This window comes from Alligator sinensis, unplaced genomic scaffold (assembly GCF_000455745.1).
Source record: "Alligator sinensis unplaced genomic scaffold, ASM45574v1 scaffold60_1, whole genome shotgun sequence".
NCBI classification, from domain to species: Eukaryota; Metazoa; Chordata; order Crocodylia; family Alligatoridae; genus Alligator; species Alligator sinensis.
Window position 1 is genome coordinate 3,156,856 of NW_005841858.1, and position 18,429 is coordinate 3,175,284.

Sequence of the window (18,429 nt, forward strand, 5' to 3'; positions counted from 1 at the left end):
AGTAAGTGGATTCAAACTATTTTTCTGGATAGCATGTTTTATGAAGTTAAAACAAAGCATATTTAAATTGTGCTCTTTATTGCTTAGCACTTGTAGGAGTTATTGCAAATATTACATTTTTCAAAGAAAAAGCAGATACTTTTTAAAGTAAGTTATTCAGTGCAGCAAATAATAATACTTTATTTTTCAGTTTTCCTTTGTAAAGGATTCTGGGAATGCTGCTACAATTTTTAGAACAGCTACATTTTAAAACAAAGCATATTTAAATTGTGCTCTTTATTGCTTAGCACTTGTAGGAGTTATTGCAAATATTACATTTTTCAAAGAAAAAGCAGATACTTTTTAAAGTAAGTTATTCAGTGCAGCAAATAATAATACTTTATTTTTCAGTTTTCCTTTGTAAAGGATTCTGGGAATGCTGCTACAATTTTTAGAACAGCTACATTATGTATTGCCTTACCTTCTATTTTTAATCATTTGGGAAAGTACTAGCAGTGTAGAGAGTGTAGACATTTCATTAAGTATACCATTTGTGTCTTGTATTTTAGCTCCTTCCTGTGACTGTCAGCAAGAGCACACAGAATGGGACAAACTCTTCATCATGCTTGAGAACTCACAGATGAAAGAGAACATGTTACTTCAGTCTGTTGATGAAATCCTGAAGGTGGAAATGCAAACCTTAAGAGTAGAAATGATGCAGTTTGTGGCTAATTTTGCTGGCATGAGCACCACAGCCATTGAAAAAATCTCTTCCCAATTAGTGCTACAGGTAGACCAGCTTATGAAGAATAACAAACAAGTTCAGGAATCCAAGAATCTTCAAGCATCTGAACAGGGAGAGTTTCTTGAAGAGCTTCTTTTGCTGAACCACAATGTGTCTAAAAGACTCGGCCAGCTGGAAAGTGTTTGGCAGCAGAGAACTGAAGCAGAGGCTCAAGCTTTTCCACAGCAAGATAAATCCACTTACACCAGAGAGGACAATTTCATTTTGAATTCTCTATGGCAAGAACTACAGGAAACAAGAACTGAACTGAAACAATCCCAAAAATGGGCAGCTCAGCACTTAATGCCAGCAGGTAAGTCTATACCCATTTTCATATCCTGACCAGAAGGTTCAGATGAAATTAATCCTAGTATTTTTACTTCAGGGCATGACTGTAAAGGGATAATATTGTTGCAAGCACTAAAATAGTTTGGAGCAAAGTGTGCAGTGAGGAAACCCACCAAGGTCTCTTTGTATAAAGAACTGGACAATGTTTCAAAATGTAGGATAAGAGGAGAGTTTAACTGAAGTTTTTATATCAGTTAAGTTAAAAACTCCAATTGCAGGAGCCTAAACTTGGGACCAGGAAGCTGGGACATATTTTAAAGAGACTCACATTTTTTCTATCCTGGCTGCCGCTTCCTTCTCACCTATTCTAACTGATTGCCTAGGTATCGCTCCAGACCCAAGACCACATTGAGTATGTCAATGTCCAACAGCTAAACAAATCTCAGGCTTTGGGGCATATGTTGATTGCCTAGCAAGGAGTCAGGAAGGAATAATTTTCTCCATGTATGGCAAACTCTGCTATATATAATAAACAGTTGTTTTCTTTTCACACATGATATAAAAGCAGTTGCTGGAAGCAGGATGCCAAGCTACAGTCATAGAGAAGTAAGGCTGCAAGGGACTTCCAAAGGTCACCTACTCCAACCCCCCGCCTGAGGCAGAAGCATTCCTATCCAAACCATTCCATACAACCATAATCTAAACTCTATGTAAAACCAGGACCAGATTAATGCATAGGTAAACCAGGCACATACGTAGGGTCCTGAGCTGCTGGGGGGGATGGTCCTTCCCTCCGCAGCAGCAGCACATATGGCCCCGTCTGCCTCCCTTCCCTTCCCCTCCCCTCTGCTGTCCTTGCCGTAGCGGTGCCTGCTTCCTAACGACAGCTCTGAGTCCCACTCCCTGCAGGCAGCAGCACCAGGGTGGGCAGGGGGGTCTCAACTGGCCTGGGGTCCACAAGTTTGTTTTCTTAGGGCCCACTAAAGGGTTAATTTGACCCTGCATAAGACTACCCTCAACGCTGACACAACATAGACCTAACACCCTAATCTGCCACAGGTAAAAAAGGGGAACCAAGGCAGCCAATGTCCATTTCTATAAAACATTGTCAATATAAGCTCAAGAAGTCTGGGCTAGAGGGCCACTCCCCCTCCTATAAAGGAAGTAAAAAACCCTCACAGCCCATACCAATTTGACCATGCAGCAAAATTCCTTCTTAACCCCAAATATGGCCATGGAGCCAATATGGTAAGATAGTATTTTGATTCTGTTTCATTCTTTCTCTATATCCTGCGTTATCGTAACAGACTAAAGTAAGTAGGAAAACTTAGGAATGAGTGACTAGGCATGTATATATTAACTAAAAGCATATATGAAAAATGATGACCAAGATAACACATTTCAGTTTTAAAGAATAATTGGTGAATAAGTATCACTGAACATTTTAGAAATATTAACAATATCATGACTTCAAAGGCCAAAATTTCCAAAAATTACAAAACCACACCTATATTGGCACTCATAAAACTTCATAGTTGTGTGTGCCTATGGAAAGTGGAGTGTATGCTAGTGAATACACAAAGACGCTGCAAATGGGACTTCTCTAAAAATTAAGCAAGCAATTTTTGTAGGCACGTCCCTCACAACTTTGAAAAATGCTAACAGAATTCACATGAACCTATTTAAAAAATAATATCACGGCATGACATGACCTTAAACAAAATGGATCCTAGAACAGCAGGATCCAACTTTGTAACCAGAAAGAAAGAAAGAGAAAAATAATATGGTGCAATTCTTAACAGTCCTTCTGTGTGAGGAGTGGGGAGTAGGGACTGGATGTGCATGTGGAGGGGTTATGCATAATCTGTAAAATTCCAATTAGCTTCAACAAAAATCTTGTTTTTTTACAAATGAACTAAAATGATTGTTATATCGCTCCTCAAATCTCTCTTACGTCAAACTCATTCTTTGAACTATAAGTGAAACCTCTCCATCAGTTTGTATTTTTACATATTTCTACACCTAGACTAGCATGACCAAGAAATAATAATCTGACCCACATTTAAAGATTACTTTCTGATTTGCTCACATCATTGTAAATCTGGAATAATTCCAGTGATGTTACTGGAATTATTCCTGATTTACAATTGTGAGAGAAAGGTCAGAATCTGTCTCCATATGTTTTTATAAAAAAAAAAAAATCCTAATTTGATTAAAGATAGTAAAGATACATTTTTAAGCATCCAATAGGCCTTTCTGGAAATCTTTTTCAAGAGAGCTTTAAGCAACTGGTTTTTGATTTCTCATATGTCTTAAATTACTTCCAGACCTACTCTTAAGGGATTTTCTAATCATAGTTTTTTTGTTCTTCTGCAAAGCTGGTTTTAATTTTGCTTAGCCCTTGATAATATAGCCAGAAAGACTACTAATTAAGAGGCTGTTTCTCAACAGTGTTCCTAACATTTTTAAGTAGCATCCACAAACAGTTACCTCCCACTACCCACCCCCTAAAAACACCAATGAAAAAATCTATGGTAACCTCAAATTTTCCAAGAAATCAGTACATGAAGTAATGCAGCAACCCAATCCTGAAAGATGCAATGAGTCCTTCATTTGTTAAAGCAAAATTGTTAGGACACATTTTAGACATTTTAGCTCCTATAGCTTGTTTAAACAGGAAATGAGTCAACTTAATTATAACATGGGGCCCCTTTTACTCCAAGTTAAATGGAATATAATGTATTATATATTAACTAGACAACAGACTATCAAAAGTGTATGTGGGTTTAGTTATTATCTGTTATTTTTCTCTAATGAAATTCTAGTAACGGATTTCTACCATAGGTTTTGTTATCAACACACTGATCATCACTGGAGATGGAAGAAAATTTCTTACAAATTAATGTTATATATATATATATATATATATTTTTCTTCTGAGTTAAGAACACAGTAAAGTTAGGCTTAAAACAAACAACCAGTTTAATCTGGGGCTGATTAATTGGAGATATGGACTCAGGCTGGACAGCTGTTTACACAGGGGGCTTAAACAGCAATTAATCCAAATTAGCTGCCATTGTTCCAAGGCAAAGTGTTAATTCAAAAACTTCACAGATACTTAATGTGAGATAATTGCCTTGTCAGTCTGTAAGGCCTGAGGTTTGCTGTCAGACAAAACACTCAAATCTGAATCAAACTGGTTGCTGGTTTTTAGCTTTAATGTCTGATAGCACTGAGGCCAGGTTCAGAGTATGCAGGCACTTTTGAAAGGCTCCCTGAACAGTTTTGTCAATGCTTCCCACTCCCACCTTTTATTACCCATTGTTCCAGTTCTTTCCAGTAATGAAAGCCTCTGGTGGCAAATTGTGTGAAAATGTGAGCATGTGAATAAATACAAAACTCTAAAACTTGGTTCAGAAACGATACCTTTTATTAGATGATACCTCTTATTAATAGCAAAATAAAATCTTTCTTTAGAGTTTTGTATTTCTCTTTGTCTCAGACCAACACAGATACAAAATAGATCCCTGAAACAGTGGATTTAGCTAGACACTCAGAAAGGAACTAGAATAAGAACATCAAGATCATTTTCACTTGGGAACTAATCAACATTTGAATTTAATTGCAAGAGAGGAAAACTTACTATAAACCAGATTCTCTTCAGTTATGTCAATGTAAATCCTGAGGTTCAGAATATTGGGCAAAACCTTCCAATGCATCCAAGTGAAAGAGTCAAATTTTCAAGAAATAGGACCCAAACCCTACTAAATGAGTTAAATGCCTTACTCCTCTTCAAAATGCCATAAATTAGTTTATAATTATGTAATGTAAGATTTTACAAAAAAAATGAATTGGTATAGAATTATCTTTTTAATTGTTTTACTCTTGCAGGATGTGAAACAGCAATTTTATTCCCAATGCGTTCCAAAAAGATTTTTGGGAGTGTTCATCCAACTGTTGCAATGACACTCCATTCCTTTACTATCTGCGTTTGGGTCAAGGTGACAGAAATGCTGAACAAAACCATTGTATTCTCCTACGGGACAAAGAAGAATCCATATGAAATTCAACTCTACCTTAGCCATGAGGCTGCAGTTCTTGCTGTGGGTAGTGACCAGGACAAGTTAATTACCCAGAACACAGTTTCTGCTGGACAGTGGGTTCATCTTTGTGGCACCTGGAGCTCAGACAAAGGGACCACATCATTGTGGTTACATGGAGATCTTGTGGCTTCCACATCAGACATAGCAACTTCACATATAATTCCAGATGGAGGAATTTTGCAGATTGGCCAAGAAAAAAACGGGTGCTGTGTGGGAGGGGGTTTTGATGAAACTTTAGCCTTTTCAGGAAAACTAACTGGCTTTAATATCTGGGACAGGGTTCTCAGTGATGAAGAGATAACACAGACTACAGGAGAAGATTCATGTAATATCAGGGGCAATGTTGTTGGGTGGGGAGTTACAGAGGTTTTGCCACATGGAGGAGCTCAATACATTTAATAAAGTCTGAAAACCAGTATCCTGAACTATAGCTTAAATGTTCTTAAGAACAACATTCCTAACAACAATGTACAAATGCAAATGTTCTTAACAATGTACAAATACAGGAGAGCCTAATGAACCTGAGTATCTAAAATCTCAAGGAAAATTAGCATTGTAAGACTACAAGTGAGGGACTGTGGAGGTTGGATTTGATCTCTGTCTGCTGTCTTGTCAAAATACTGAAAAAACACATCAGCGTGTTATTGGAAAAGCCATTCCTGAGCGCAGACAGACTGCTGTCATTCTAGCTTAGTGTTTTCAGGCTCATAGCCAATGTGAGTCACCTGTGGACATATTGGGGCAAAATTTAGCTCTCATAACCCTTCCTAAATTCAACACATTAAATATATGGAACTCTTTTCTGTAGAACACACATAAGGCTGTTTTTTGGGAGGGAGTTCTGATTTGTTGTTTTTATGTTACTAATGTGAATCCTACAGATGAATCCTATAAGTCATGAAATGATGTTTGCTGTTTACTACTTTTTGTTACTGATTTTTAGACTACCATAACACTAGCGCTTTGTCTAAAATATTATTTATGCTATGGATTGACTTAACATATAAAAGTAGTGTTCTCAATTATAACCTAATGTTACCTGTTAAGATCCAGTTGTATTATATTGTAAATTGATTTGTAATTATTTTATTAAAATTATTTTTGTAAAGTTGTATTGTAAATAAAAATACTTTATCAAACTGATCCTTCCTACAATTTTTCATGAAGAGAAACACAGATTTGGGATTGTTCCCCCATTGCTTTGGGGTTTTTTGCTATGATAAATAATGTATAACTCATGAAAATGGCCTGATCTACAGGGGATTGAAATAATGAGCACCCAGTGGCTATGCTAAACATTGGGCTATGTAAAACCTAAATGGTGTCATGGGAATGGAGTCATCACTTCTCCAACCCTTGGCCCCTATGAACAGAGCTGCCCTTAAAGAGGCAGACCATTTCCCCTAAAAATGCGAGTCCACTTTGACTTGTACAATTTACAACTAGTAAAGAGGAGGGAGCAGGGGGTGCCTCAAGCTGAAGAAACTTCTAAAACTATCAGTCCACTATTCTGTGAATACCCCATGTCATCAGTACCACACAGTAATTTATTAATTTTCACAAATAACCTTTGTTATATGGGAAAAACTGAGTCCCAGATCAAAGGCCTTCCCAGTTCATTGGTTCCAGATCTCTTCACCCAAGGGAACCCCAGATCTCCCAGTAAAACTGCGCAAAGCCAACAGCTCTCTCGTATCCTTTCCCATATACAGCAATCCATTACATACAAATAACTGTACATGAAATATACTGAAACAAATAAAACCTCCAAAATTGAAAATCCCTTCTCTGTCTTCTTCCTGCACCTAGTATCCAAAATACCAGGGTTTTTATCTAGATGTTTACTTACAACCACACCAGCTTTAATCCTGCCAGTGATCAGGATCCTTAGATCTGTAACTCACACTTTATTGGAAACCCATCTCCCTTTCTCCCCAAGTAAAATGGACCCTTTCCTGCAGCCCTGCCTTCCTCCTGTTATGTGCCAAAAACTTCTCACCCGAGCCCAAAAATGTCTCATCTACCCTTCCAGACCCTTCATATGTAACCTGACCTACTTCATTTGTAACATGATCTGTGTACTGAATGAGACTGGGCCCTGAGGAATTTATAGTGCATGATCATATAACACAAGGCTGTACCATAAAGCATTGTACAAGATACAGATTAAGATTGTGAGAGTAATTTTGGAATTTCTTGCATTCAGGTCTATGCATCCCTTCCTGCATTTAATGGTCTTTAATGTGGTTTGCTTATGGAATAGGTTATACAATACCTGTTAGCAAAACATCCATGTTCTATAACGCAAATACCCGATAAGTGTGACCAGAGATGCTGAAGGTTCTGGGTGTGGTAGAGCCAGTGTGGCTTTACTACATGCAAGCATGAGCATGGAATTTATTGAGCCCGTCAAGGTCATGTAGCTCTTTAGCAGACTAGTGGACTTTATTCTCAGGCCCTCTTTCACTCTAAGAAATAAGAAGCTTTTCAGTCCAGCAGGGCAGGTCCTGTGGTTCTGCAGCAACATCAATTAAATGGCCAAACTCTTCCCAAGGACCCAGCAGGCCTAGAGCTCTGAGGGCATGGAAAGGCACATGGAAATAGAAGGGTTCCATTTCTGCCATCAGCCTCAGGAAACTCCTCAGTCTATTTGTCAATATTGTGTATAGGATATGGACATTTCATGTTGGAAACTGACTACTCTCATTAGTGATCTCTAAATGCTTGGCACAACACATTTGTTAAACATTCTTCCTAAATGGCATTTTTATGGCTAATAAGATGAGAAATAAATAATGCAACCCAACATTTGCCCAAAGTAGGTACTATGCACATAAATCCATTAAGTGCATAAACTCTACTAGGCACTTGGCCAAATTCTGCTATTAGTTTCACCAGTGCAACCTCACTGATCTCTTTGGAGCCATCCCAGTCTGAATGAGACCAGAATAAGGCCCCTTGTTTCCATTTATCCTTGCACACTTATAGCTAAGATTCCCCAATGAACCATCGTAGTTCTGAATCATGGATCTTGGCAGCATATTGAAACAAATCCTTTCATGACAGAAATGCAATTTATGTGAACTAAAACTAGCCAGGAGACCTGTGTGCAAAACACAGGAATATTTCAATTCTGTACAGTGACATTTTTTAATCTACAATTTTCATCTCTGATGTCCATAGCAACTTCTGCTGGTGGATTAATATAAATGCAGGAATAATCACAGTGAGGCATTAAATCAATTACAAGTTTTTAAATATATCATTCTCTCTATGTATCTGGGATTGTATTTTAGGGGCCACTTCTCATTCCATTCTGTTGTATTCTATTAATAATGCTATTTTCCCAAATGTTAATACATAGGTTAAAATCTTAATAAATGTCAATGACACTGGTCTTAGGTTTCCTGAGCCAGACAGACATTTCTCAGCAATATTCTTTCACCTGAATTTTATTTAATACTGTTACATGGCTTATAGAATATTTGTCTCACAACACAACTCATAAAAGGAAAAAACAGAATATTTCATAGATTTCATAGACATTTAGTTCTGTTCATAAATTTAAATTTTACCTTGCTATCTGACCAGCTTCCCTGCTCCAGCTCTCCTCTCACCCTGATCCCTCTATGAGTCCTGAGTTAGCAGAGAGAGCACTCCCTTTCTACAAGGGAAAAGGGGAGATCTGTGCACAAAGAACCTATCTGTTCACAAATCTAGTCCACTGGTGTTTCAGGAATATTACTGTAAAATGTGTGAGAATCTCTTCTGGATACTATCTGCAGGTAGGAAGGAGGATATTCTTCCTATAGTTTTTACCTGTCTTGTTGATCTGGTATGATTTGTATGAAATGAATTAAGGAACAAGCTGCCATGTACTTTAACTATTCCCTCATCTAATACCATAAAATAAATATATCCCAATTTTTAAAAATAAAGACAGAATTAGATTTTAAGATGGTTTTAAGATTTCTCATCTTCAAAACAACATCCCTGCAGTGATCAGTCCAGCTACTGTCACTCATGGGCATCCAACCTGCCTTGGAAAGCAAGGCCATGTAGCAAAGTATGGTAACTGATTTCAAATAACCTGCACTCCACTTTTTAAAGATTGTGATAACATTGCCATAATATTTAAAACTATTAAGAATAAGATTTGAACAATTAGCAAGAGTATTTGTTGCTAATTTCAACAATTTAGCAACAAAATTCATATCCAACTAATAACATAGATGGGAATAAAACACTATTGCTAATCCTTGAAAATTTCTCTCTGACTTTTTATCATGGGATGGGCCAGAGTCTGTTTCAACTGAAATCAATGGAATTTTACCCCTGCCATAAATGGGAAGGCAGAAGGCAGGGCAGGGCAACACCTTAGAGACTAATTAATTCATAAATGGCCTAACTCTATGGGCATCTAGACACATGCTCCAGGGTGGGGATAGGGGAGCATTTTAATTAGAGTGGCTCTCAGGAGCCATTCTAATTAAAATGACTACAGCGTCTCATGTATTCAGCATCTCACACTTCAAAATGGCAGTAGGAGTGCTTTAACTAGAGCTCATTCAATGAGCTTTAGTTAAAGCACCCACACCGCCATTTTGAAATGTGGGGATGCTGAATACACGTGACAGCGAAGCTGCTGGATTGTTTAATTAGAATGCTCCAGCAGACTTGATTGAGTCTGCTGGAATAATTGAATCTGATCGGGTATAGCAAGTGTCCCACATGTGTACAGGTACCCAAAGGTGTCACCTTGCCCCTGCCTTCTGCTGAGTTCAGACTGACATGGCTAACAACTCTCTGAATAAATGTGAAGGAAAATGCCAGGAAGTACAATGATGTCTCACATTGCTGTTTATTATCTACAGTCCACTGGCACCTTAATGGCTGGCATGCCATGTTCATGAACATGGAAAGATCCAATTCTTGCTATAAAGATGTTGTAACCCACAACAAATACTCCTAATCATTAAGGCTTAAATACTATATGCCGATAGCACAGACTACTGGACCAGATATATGTATTTGATGGGGTCTTCCAGGATTCAGCACTCAACAGGAAAGCTTTCATACCTTGGAGGACACTTTTCACAATTGCGTCGGTGTGATCAACCAGCAGATCAACGTTGCTAATTGCAGCCAAGGACAGATAACTTGACATATTCCTACACAGTTCCTTGTTACCCCTCTGGAGAAATCTTACTGCCACTGGGACAGCTAAAGCCATTATTGGAGGTCGATTATAATTCTGTAAAAACATGAGAAGGCACCAAAAATAAGAAGCTGAAAAATTATTAAAATAAAGTCTCATACTGAAAAAAATGTAAAGAAACAGAAATCAGATGAGCAAGGGAAAAAGCAGTCCAAACACACTTAGAGAAAGGTTGCTTCTGGGTAACATGATTCAAGTCAGGACTTTAAGAAGGAAAACAACAACAGATGTAATTTCAAAATACTCCAGCTGTACATGCTAATAGTGTACCTATTCCCATTTTCAACAACTGGAATAGAGAAATACTATGATATGAAAAATGGTTGTGGACATAACATGCAATGTTTTCTCCAAAGTAAACTCTGTGCTTGGCATTTCCACATAAGCTGGTTGTGGTAATAACAATAATCCATCCTGGGCTGCATCTTAAGAAATGGTTGGAGGGAGTAGAGCGCAATCTGTTGGCAAAGATTGAACTGCTCACCCAAAGTGATAACGTACTGGCATAGCTCCCCAGTTCCTTCTTTTAACATAGTGATTTTATCTTTCCTGGGGATTAGCCTCAACTTAATCACTCAGAGCAGCTGTGTACCAGTGCAGGCAAGGAAGACAATAATTAATGTGAATGCAGTTTACCCTTATTTTGAGCATAAGTAACTCCTCACAATGCAAATCACAGCTTTCCACATCTATATTAGGGATTTGACTAGTGTGACTACATGGGTTGCTGACCATAACTGCTGAATCTGAGCCTATTCTCATAATGAAGAACTGAATGAAGAAGGAAGTCCCAAATTCCCCAAAATGTAAAAATTGCATCCATTGCCAGCTCACCTGACCCAAGTATCAGTATGAAACCTATTGTTGTGTTGTATTTACAATCTGGGCCTATTCTGATCTTATTTATGCTGCTGTGAATTTGGATTTGCTTACAGAATCAGGTGCAAAAGAGCCCTTAACCAAGCTTATTGGCTACATGAGAATTCTCCATGCTAAGGCATCTTCAAGTGACAGGGAGGAGTTCCTTTACTGTCCCCTATCTCTAAGCAGCGGTCCTTGGAAAAGCAATATGTTTGGGAAAGGCATGTACTCCCACAGTTGCCAGGTGCCATGACAACCTCTTGTGGCCATCAGCATCTTGAGCCAGTAACAAGAAAAGTCCTTAAGGCTAATGGAATTTCTACCCTGCTGAATGTTTAAATCCACATCATGCCTTAGTTACTTATAACTGGGAGGATCTATTGACCATCAGCCAAATTCTGCCTTCAAGGTATCTGCCCCTCCCCAGACTCACTGCATAAAATAAGATAAGATTTGGTTCTTTAATTGGGATTTAAATCTTGAAAGAAAATTAGAGAATGGAAATCTTTCTATAACAAGAAAGATGAAATGATCCACTGCCTGAGAAAATGTATTAATCCAATTGGAAGCAAGAATAAGGTTACAGTTGCTCTGTAATAAATATCTGTGCATGACTGTTCACTTATGAAAATGTGAAGGTGACAATGGAAACCAGATTTCCATAGTATAACGCAGAGATGTTTGCCAACCTCAGGGAACCTAACTGCTGCTGACATCAACAGAAACATGTGACATTCAACCCAGCTGTGCGATATTCATTACTTCTCCAACTGTCCCAAATGTATTGTATAAAAACTCTGATTGCTCTTTCTTCTGCAAAGGAGCTCACTGGGTAGCTTTGGTTCTAAGAGCAGCAACTGTGCTTGGACATGTTCTCGCCTTTGTTTCTTTTCTAATTTGTTTTGCAGTGATTTTCTTTCATGCAGTTCACTGTGCCCATGAAGAACTTTGCATCAGATGTTAACGTGTGCTAAGTCAACTATTACACCCTAAATGTCTGTAAATCATTCTCAGAAAGAACAATCAATTTCTGCGAACAGCCTTATTTGACTGTTGTTTATTTGTGGGCAGAAAGAGGAGAAAGTTCCTGTGGACTGGCCAGCAGAGATGAAGCAGCCTGTTTGTGTAGTGAACACATGCTAAATATTTCTCCAGTCTTAAAACACAGTATCTAAACTGAACAGATAAAACATCCACATGTCATTAAAGGATGAATCTAAAACCCACTGAAATCAAAAGATATAATTCTGTTAATTTCAATGGGCTTTTTATCAGACCTATACTAAGAAATACAATGCAGGAATTGAGTAATGTTTTTATTCTGACAAAGTTACAATAATAAGCAGAGTTAAGACAATGGAGACTTGTTCTGCTGATTTAAAAAATTACATTCCTGGACAAAACCAAACAGGGGTTCAGGTAGAATTTCTTCTTTCATCTTTGTAAATACTAATTTGGAACAGATTCCAAAGTTTTGGAACTGAAAAGACCAGGACTAGGCATATAGAGAGAACTGTAAATTACAATTACAAGTGAATTTAGCTTTGGGGTTGTTGTTTTTTCCCCCTGTAACTTTATTTGTTTCTTTTGGACTTCAAATGCTTTAAACCATAAACCAAACTGGATGAGTAATCTCTACAAGTTTTAAGTACAACGTGTTGTAATAGGGCCCTTTTGGCAATTACTTGAGCAGCATCCTGGGTGATACACACCTTTGGCATTGCTGGTTTAGCTACTATATGGAAAGACTAAATGGCACCCATCTAAATTTACCTCAGTGCCATTTTCTAGGCAGGAATAGCAAAGGTGATTTTGAGTAAGTCTGGAGTGAACCCAGCAGAATTATAAACAATCAGTCTGTGCAGAGGGTATACTGGAAAAAAAGGGAAATATACTGTTGAGATTTTAAGAAATGAAATGTAGTATGGGTACCTCAGTGCTGGAGGCAGACTCAGGTGAAATGAAGAAGACTGGTTAACGAAAACACTGGCTTGTTTGGAAAATTCAACCAGCCACAGAAAACTACCTATTGCCAAGGTGCCTTATGAAAAACCAACTTCCCAGACAGTCCGTATCCTTCTCCTGCAACAGGCCCTACACAATGTTCAATCCTTTGTTATAGTCTAGTCCTACTCCACTTTCTCATTTTTACAGCTACTTTTAATACGTACAGCCTGATGTGGAAAATTCCCAGGCTGTACATATTAAAACCCTTGGCTGAGTCCCCATAAATGCTTTCATGTTGTGAATGACTGTAGTACTCAGTTACTAAAATCAAAGAATTTTTTGATCTCTGACGACCCACAGAAAGGACTTCATTTCTTTCTTCATTCACAACTTGAGCTCGAGTACGCAAATACCCAGCTTCATATGCTGTCAGCCAGTGCGTTGTCTACTGAGCATATATAGTAGCCATGCAGTCACTTAAGTGTCTGTACTATATAGGTAACAGAATCACAAGCAGAATATAAATGCCAAAAATTACACTTATATGGCTGTAAAATTGTCATTTAGGCATGCAGGGATAAAAAATTCTACCTTTTCAGAGAAGACTTTCAAAGTGGATCACCCCAAGCATGTCTCCTCATACATTACCCCAAGCATGGCTACTCTGGAACTTAATGCAGCCTACTAGTGTGATGTAAATTCATGCCCTACCTTGCTCTGCACTTCTCCATATAGCTTAGCCCTCAGTCTCTAAGTACAGAATCAATTATGTGACTTCCTCTCTTCCCTTTCCTACTAGTAGAGGGTGAGCAACAATGGTCCTCACTTAGGTTATCTGGAATTCTGGGGAAAACCTTGTGTTAAAGTCAAGATTCAAATTCTTTCCCCTGGTCACTACAGATGTAGGTTCACGGGCTGAATGGCAACATTACATAATTTTTCAATTCATCTGAAATTGTCTCGTCTTTTTATCTTCAGTAGTTGCACCACCACACAATTAGAGCAGCTGGCAATCAGCAGTTGGAAATTCTGTCTCTCATACTGAGCCTTTCAGGTTAATCTGCATGGATTTCCATGGCTCAGTAGGTTGATGCACTTCCAGTAAAGGAGTTGTCTCTCCTTGCTGGCACTCTCCTTTCCTGACAGACAAGACAAGAAAGCCAAGTCAAAGGTCCACCTGAGTCACTGGGGTAGCATGGTTAAAGCATGCCAGTTCTGCCTCAAAAGAGCTATCTCCTGGTCATAGTAGGAAAGCCACACTATAAAGTCTCCTCAGTGCATGCTGGAGTTCCCTTTACTGATACCTCCTGGTATTATTCCTTCTGTTATTTCAAAGGGGCTGCTTAAATGTTCCTGTGCCTGTAAGACTCTCAATCCATATTTTGAAGCTGCTACCAAAAGGCTCTGCAATCACCATCCAAATACAGTACTAGGTCCTATGCTGCTGTCTCATCAGTCCATCCATTCCCAGGGTGTTACTGTTCAGAGTTTGGCTTAGGGAGACCCAATTCATATGCACGGATAGTACATTTCTTCTCAGGCAAAAACAACAGTCATAGGGTCAAAGATTCTCTAAATAGATGAAGAGTCAAGATCTAAGCTGCATGTTCACGGTCAGAATTTAGCTGTAGATTAGTTTCCCATACTTGTGTCTGACTCAGAATTACAACTGGGATTTAAAATGGGATCCTCTTTCTTGACACTCAGCATATCTGATAAGCTAAAAGACTTCAAAGTTTGCCCCAAAAGATTTTTTTCTTCCAGAGTCATAAGTGCCTTGAACATAAGGAGTTTCAACTAAAAGATACAGTTATAATACTATCCTTCACCCATTAATCCTAAGGAATAATGCAAATGTCTTAAGTTCACAAAACATTAAAAAATCCAATACTCAAAACTCAGGAAAATTTCCAAGTATAAGGCCACTGCCAAAATATTTACTTGACATCAAAATATAACCATATACACATAATAGTATACATTACCAGTAATTCTTGGCTTTTTTAAAAATATGTGATTATGCCAAAACTCCTCAAAAATGCAGCTGTCAATTAAAAGATGACACAGAAGAACTGAAATATGCATTATAGTACATTTTTTGTAAGATACTCATACCTGCAAGATGCAACTCATGATATCAGATGCAATTTTTGCATGTGGTGTATCCTCATCTTTTCCTGAAGGTTTAAGTTTATGCTCTAAGCATGATTCCCAGAGAGCCACAAGTGCCTTCCCATGTTTTTCTATAGACTCTGTCTCTCTGATGGCAGTAGTGATTCGGGTGATACAGATTTCTACCACAGCCTGATCATTGTCATTAGTTTGGTAGTCCTAATTGAAAGAAACACATTTTTAAAAAGTAAAATGTCATCATTTTAAGGATTCTGCAACTACAAGCAGAAGTTTTTCTGTTCACTCAGCTTTCAGTTTTCTTGCTGTCTGCTTTACAAGTAATGAATAAACTATTCAGAAACAAAACTTAACTTATCAGAAGTATTGAACAATTTCAAGTTGTAATGGAACACAAATGAATAATTTGTGCTTCTACAGAAAAAGTATGGATTCAATTATTAATGTTATGTAGCCTCCATTTTAAAGTTAAGATATCCCATTCATATGATGTCAGTGTATACACCTTGAGGTCTCCTGTTCATGGTTTTTCTGTTTATATATTAGTCTAATTTAATTTTTTAGAAAACAAAACAAAAAACAGTCCACATAGTCACATCTAGCACCTCATATCATTCACGTTATGCACATATTTAGATGAGTGATGTCAATGGAGATAGCCGATTTATACAAATATAACTAAGAAAAAACTTGCCCTACTTCATTGCCAAAACACTCATCTTGTACTGGTATAAATGATTACAATAGAGAATCAGACCCAATATATACAGTGACCCTCATACTAGAATAGTAATAATACAGTTCTATGCCAGAGACACAGAGGCCAAAAAATGGACCAAAATATTCATCAACAGCTGTGTTATTTTTGTCAGCTAAACATGGACATGTTTAAAGAATTTGCAGTCAATTCTACATTCATTTACAGACATGTAATTCCAGAGTAACTGTTAAAGCCAATGGAGTTACTGCAGACATACCCCACTGTGAATGAGTGTCTAACATAAAACCTATGCATTTAAGTTTCTTGTGGGGGCATTTAGTATACTTATCATCCACACCTGACCTGACAGTTGCTTGCTATTCCAAAAAAAATCCTGTATTTATTACAAGTGTGCATTACATTTTTAGATTAAATTGTGATAAAAACATTGATTAATAGAGATACCCAAGCATAAGGTAGGTCAGGGTAGCATCTTAGAGACTAGCTGATTCAGAAGCAAGCTTTCATAGGCAACATGTACTTTGTTAGACACTAACAAAGCTAACTGGGTATAGATATACTCAGTAATGTTGCCCTGTAAAATATCAAACTCAGTTGAGCAATCAGGATAGTTTCATACTCGTATTTATATTTGTCCTCACAGGCTGCCAGAATAGTACTATAGAAAAAAGGAGCAGCAGAACACTCCTGTCCTCAGCTCCTATGTATATGGCGAAAAAAGCTTCCTAATACATATGGGGAAAACAAATAAACATTGATGGCTTAAATTCTGAAATTAAAAATAGCAAGAAAATCTTATGCTACAGCACCAGTAAAATATTTCACTGATCTCTGATGCCCCCTAGTGGGAATTAATTTTATGGAATTTACAAGTACAAGAAAATCTTTTGTTTCTTAAATTACAGCATGTCTTAGCAGTTTAGTATGAATTATTATTCATGTATAAAAATCATCAAATTAAGTCCTCTTCCCTCAAAGGAATATGATAGAGGGGATTTCTAGGAATATTGATAAGATTGATAATATGCAGCTTAGTGGAATGCATCAGCAACAAGTGGAGTCAACAGTCAAATTAACTTGATTAATGTTCTGAAAAAATGTGCAAATGTTATTGCCGGCTAATAAATTACCCAAGAAAAAAAGAGTCTCTGTACAACTGAAGATTTAGAGCACTTGTGACAACAAGCAACACTGTGATCAAAAGCTCCTCCAGTCAGAGATTTGTACATTGCCAGAATCCATTTTAAAAATCACTTATTATGCGTCCAGAAAAGGGTTATCCCCAGAACATAGACATTATTCTAGCTCAAGATATTAATGACTTAGTTCAACTGCTGGTTTCTCTTCTGTAGTAAGGCGATATTCCAATCAGGGATTTCAGGGTTTCTGCAAAGGCCAGGCTCAAGTCACTCTCTAATATCACAAAACAATGGATGAAAATGACCTATGCATTAACACAAATTATGTTATAATTAGATACAAATTACTGGCCCAATAAGGATGAAATGTAATGGTCTATGATATACAGAAAGACAGTCTAGATGATTTAATGGGCACTTTTAGCTTTAAATACTATTCTTCTATAGTCTAGAACAGGGGGCAGCAACCTACAGCGCATGGGCCAGATGCAGCCTACCAAGTCATTGTATCCAGCCTGTGAATCTTGGACATTGGTAACAATTCCGTGGCGGAGGGAGCAACATAGGAGCCTTCCCTGCCCTTGAACACTTTTTGTGCAGTGCAACTTGCTGCCCCAGCCCTCCGTGTTCTCTGTCATACACCTCCTTAATGAAGTCACTGCTTCTCTCTGCCAAATTTGTCACTGGTAGAAGTGGGTTTCAGCAGTGATGGTTATGGGGAGGCAGAAGAACTAGCAGGGGGCATTAGAGTGAGAGAGCAATAGTAGGCACAGAATAGGGAGGGTTGGTTTGGTGGCATGCAGCTCAGAGCAAGGGTGGTGACTGTGTTGCAGACAGTGACCTGACTTCAGATCTAACTGCCTGATTTTGGCCTGCAGTTCTGATAAGTTTGCCCATCCTTGTTTAAGACAGGCTTGTCCAACATACGGCCAGCGGGCCGCCATGCAGCCCACCAAGGCATTTTCTGTGGCCCATGGTGCTGCGACGGGAAATGAAAGTAAACACGGTTTACTTTTGTTCTCACCCCTTGTCCCTCCCCCAGCCCCTCAGCAGCTTCCTAATGGCTGCTGAAGGGCTGGAGAAGGGACAAGGTTCCCACATGCACCGTGTCAGTGCAGCACAGACCAGCCGGGTCCCTCGCAGGGCTGGACCCCTCCCTGGCCGGGGGCGGTGCTGGTTGCAGCTGCTGAGTAGCCCCACCCACCCACACTGAGGAGCCGGTGCCCGCCCGGGGGGCCACAGGCGGTGCCGCGCGCCCC

General features: G+C 38.5%; 2 protein-coding genes across 15 annotated transcripts in view; one reads left to right on the forward strand and one right to left on the reverse strand.

The window, feature by feature from the left end:
• PTX3 (pentraxin 3) overlaps nucleotides 1–6,302 on the forward strand; it is a 6,582-nt gene extending 280 nt beyond the window's left edge. Inside the window, exons 1-4 of the mRNA XM_006016466.3 lie at nucleotides 1–5; nucleotides 501–505; nucleotides 549–1,076; nucleotides 4,943–6,302. The exon at nucleotides 1–5 is cut by the window's left edge and continues 280 nt beyond it. Of these exons, the coding sequence (XP_006016528.1) occupies nucleotides 1–5; nucleotides 501–505; nucleotides 549–1,076; nucleotides 4,943–5,553 (1,149 nt within the window). The 3' untranslated portion in view covers nucleotides 5,554–6,302. The remainder of the gene's footprint in view (nucleotides 6–500; nucleotides 506–548; nucleotides 1,077–4,942) is intronic.
• The window catches only part of VEPH1 (ventricular zone expressed PH domain containing 1), a 216,077-nt gene that overhangs the window by 145,443 nt on the left and 52,205 nt on the right, over nucleotides 1–18,429 (reverse strand). For 13 of the 14 annotated variants that reach the window (XR_003096134.1, XM_025214947.1, XM_025214958.1 and 10 more), the window contains 2 exons: nucleotides 15,296–15,511; nucleotides 10,234–10,408 (listed from right to left, as the gene is read on the reverse strand). Coding sequence is in view for 13 of the 14 variants with exons in the window: in XM_025214947.1 (XP_025070732.1) it covers nucleotides 10,234–10,408; nucleotides 15,296–15,511 (391 nt within the window). In the remaining variant the exon portion in view is untranslated. The remainder of the gene's footprint in view (nucleotides 1–10,233; nucleotides 10,409–15,295; nucleotides 15,512–18,429) is intronic. The other variant, XM_025214970.1, reaches the window with a different exon arrangement.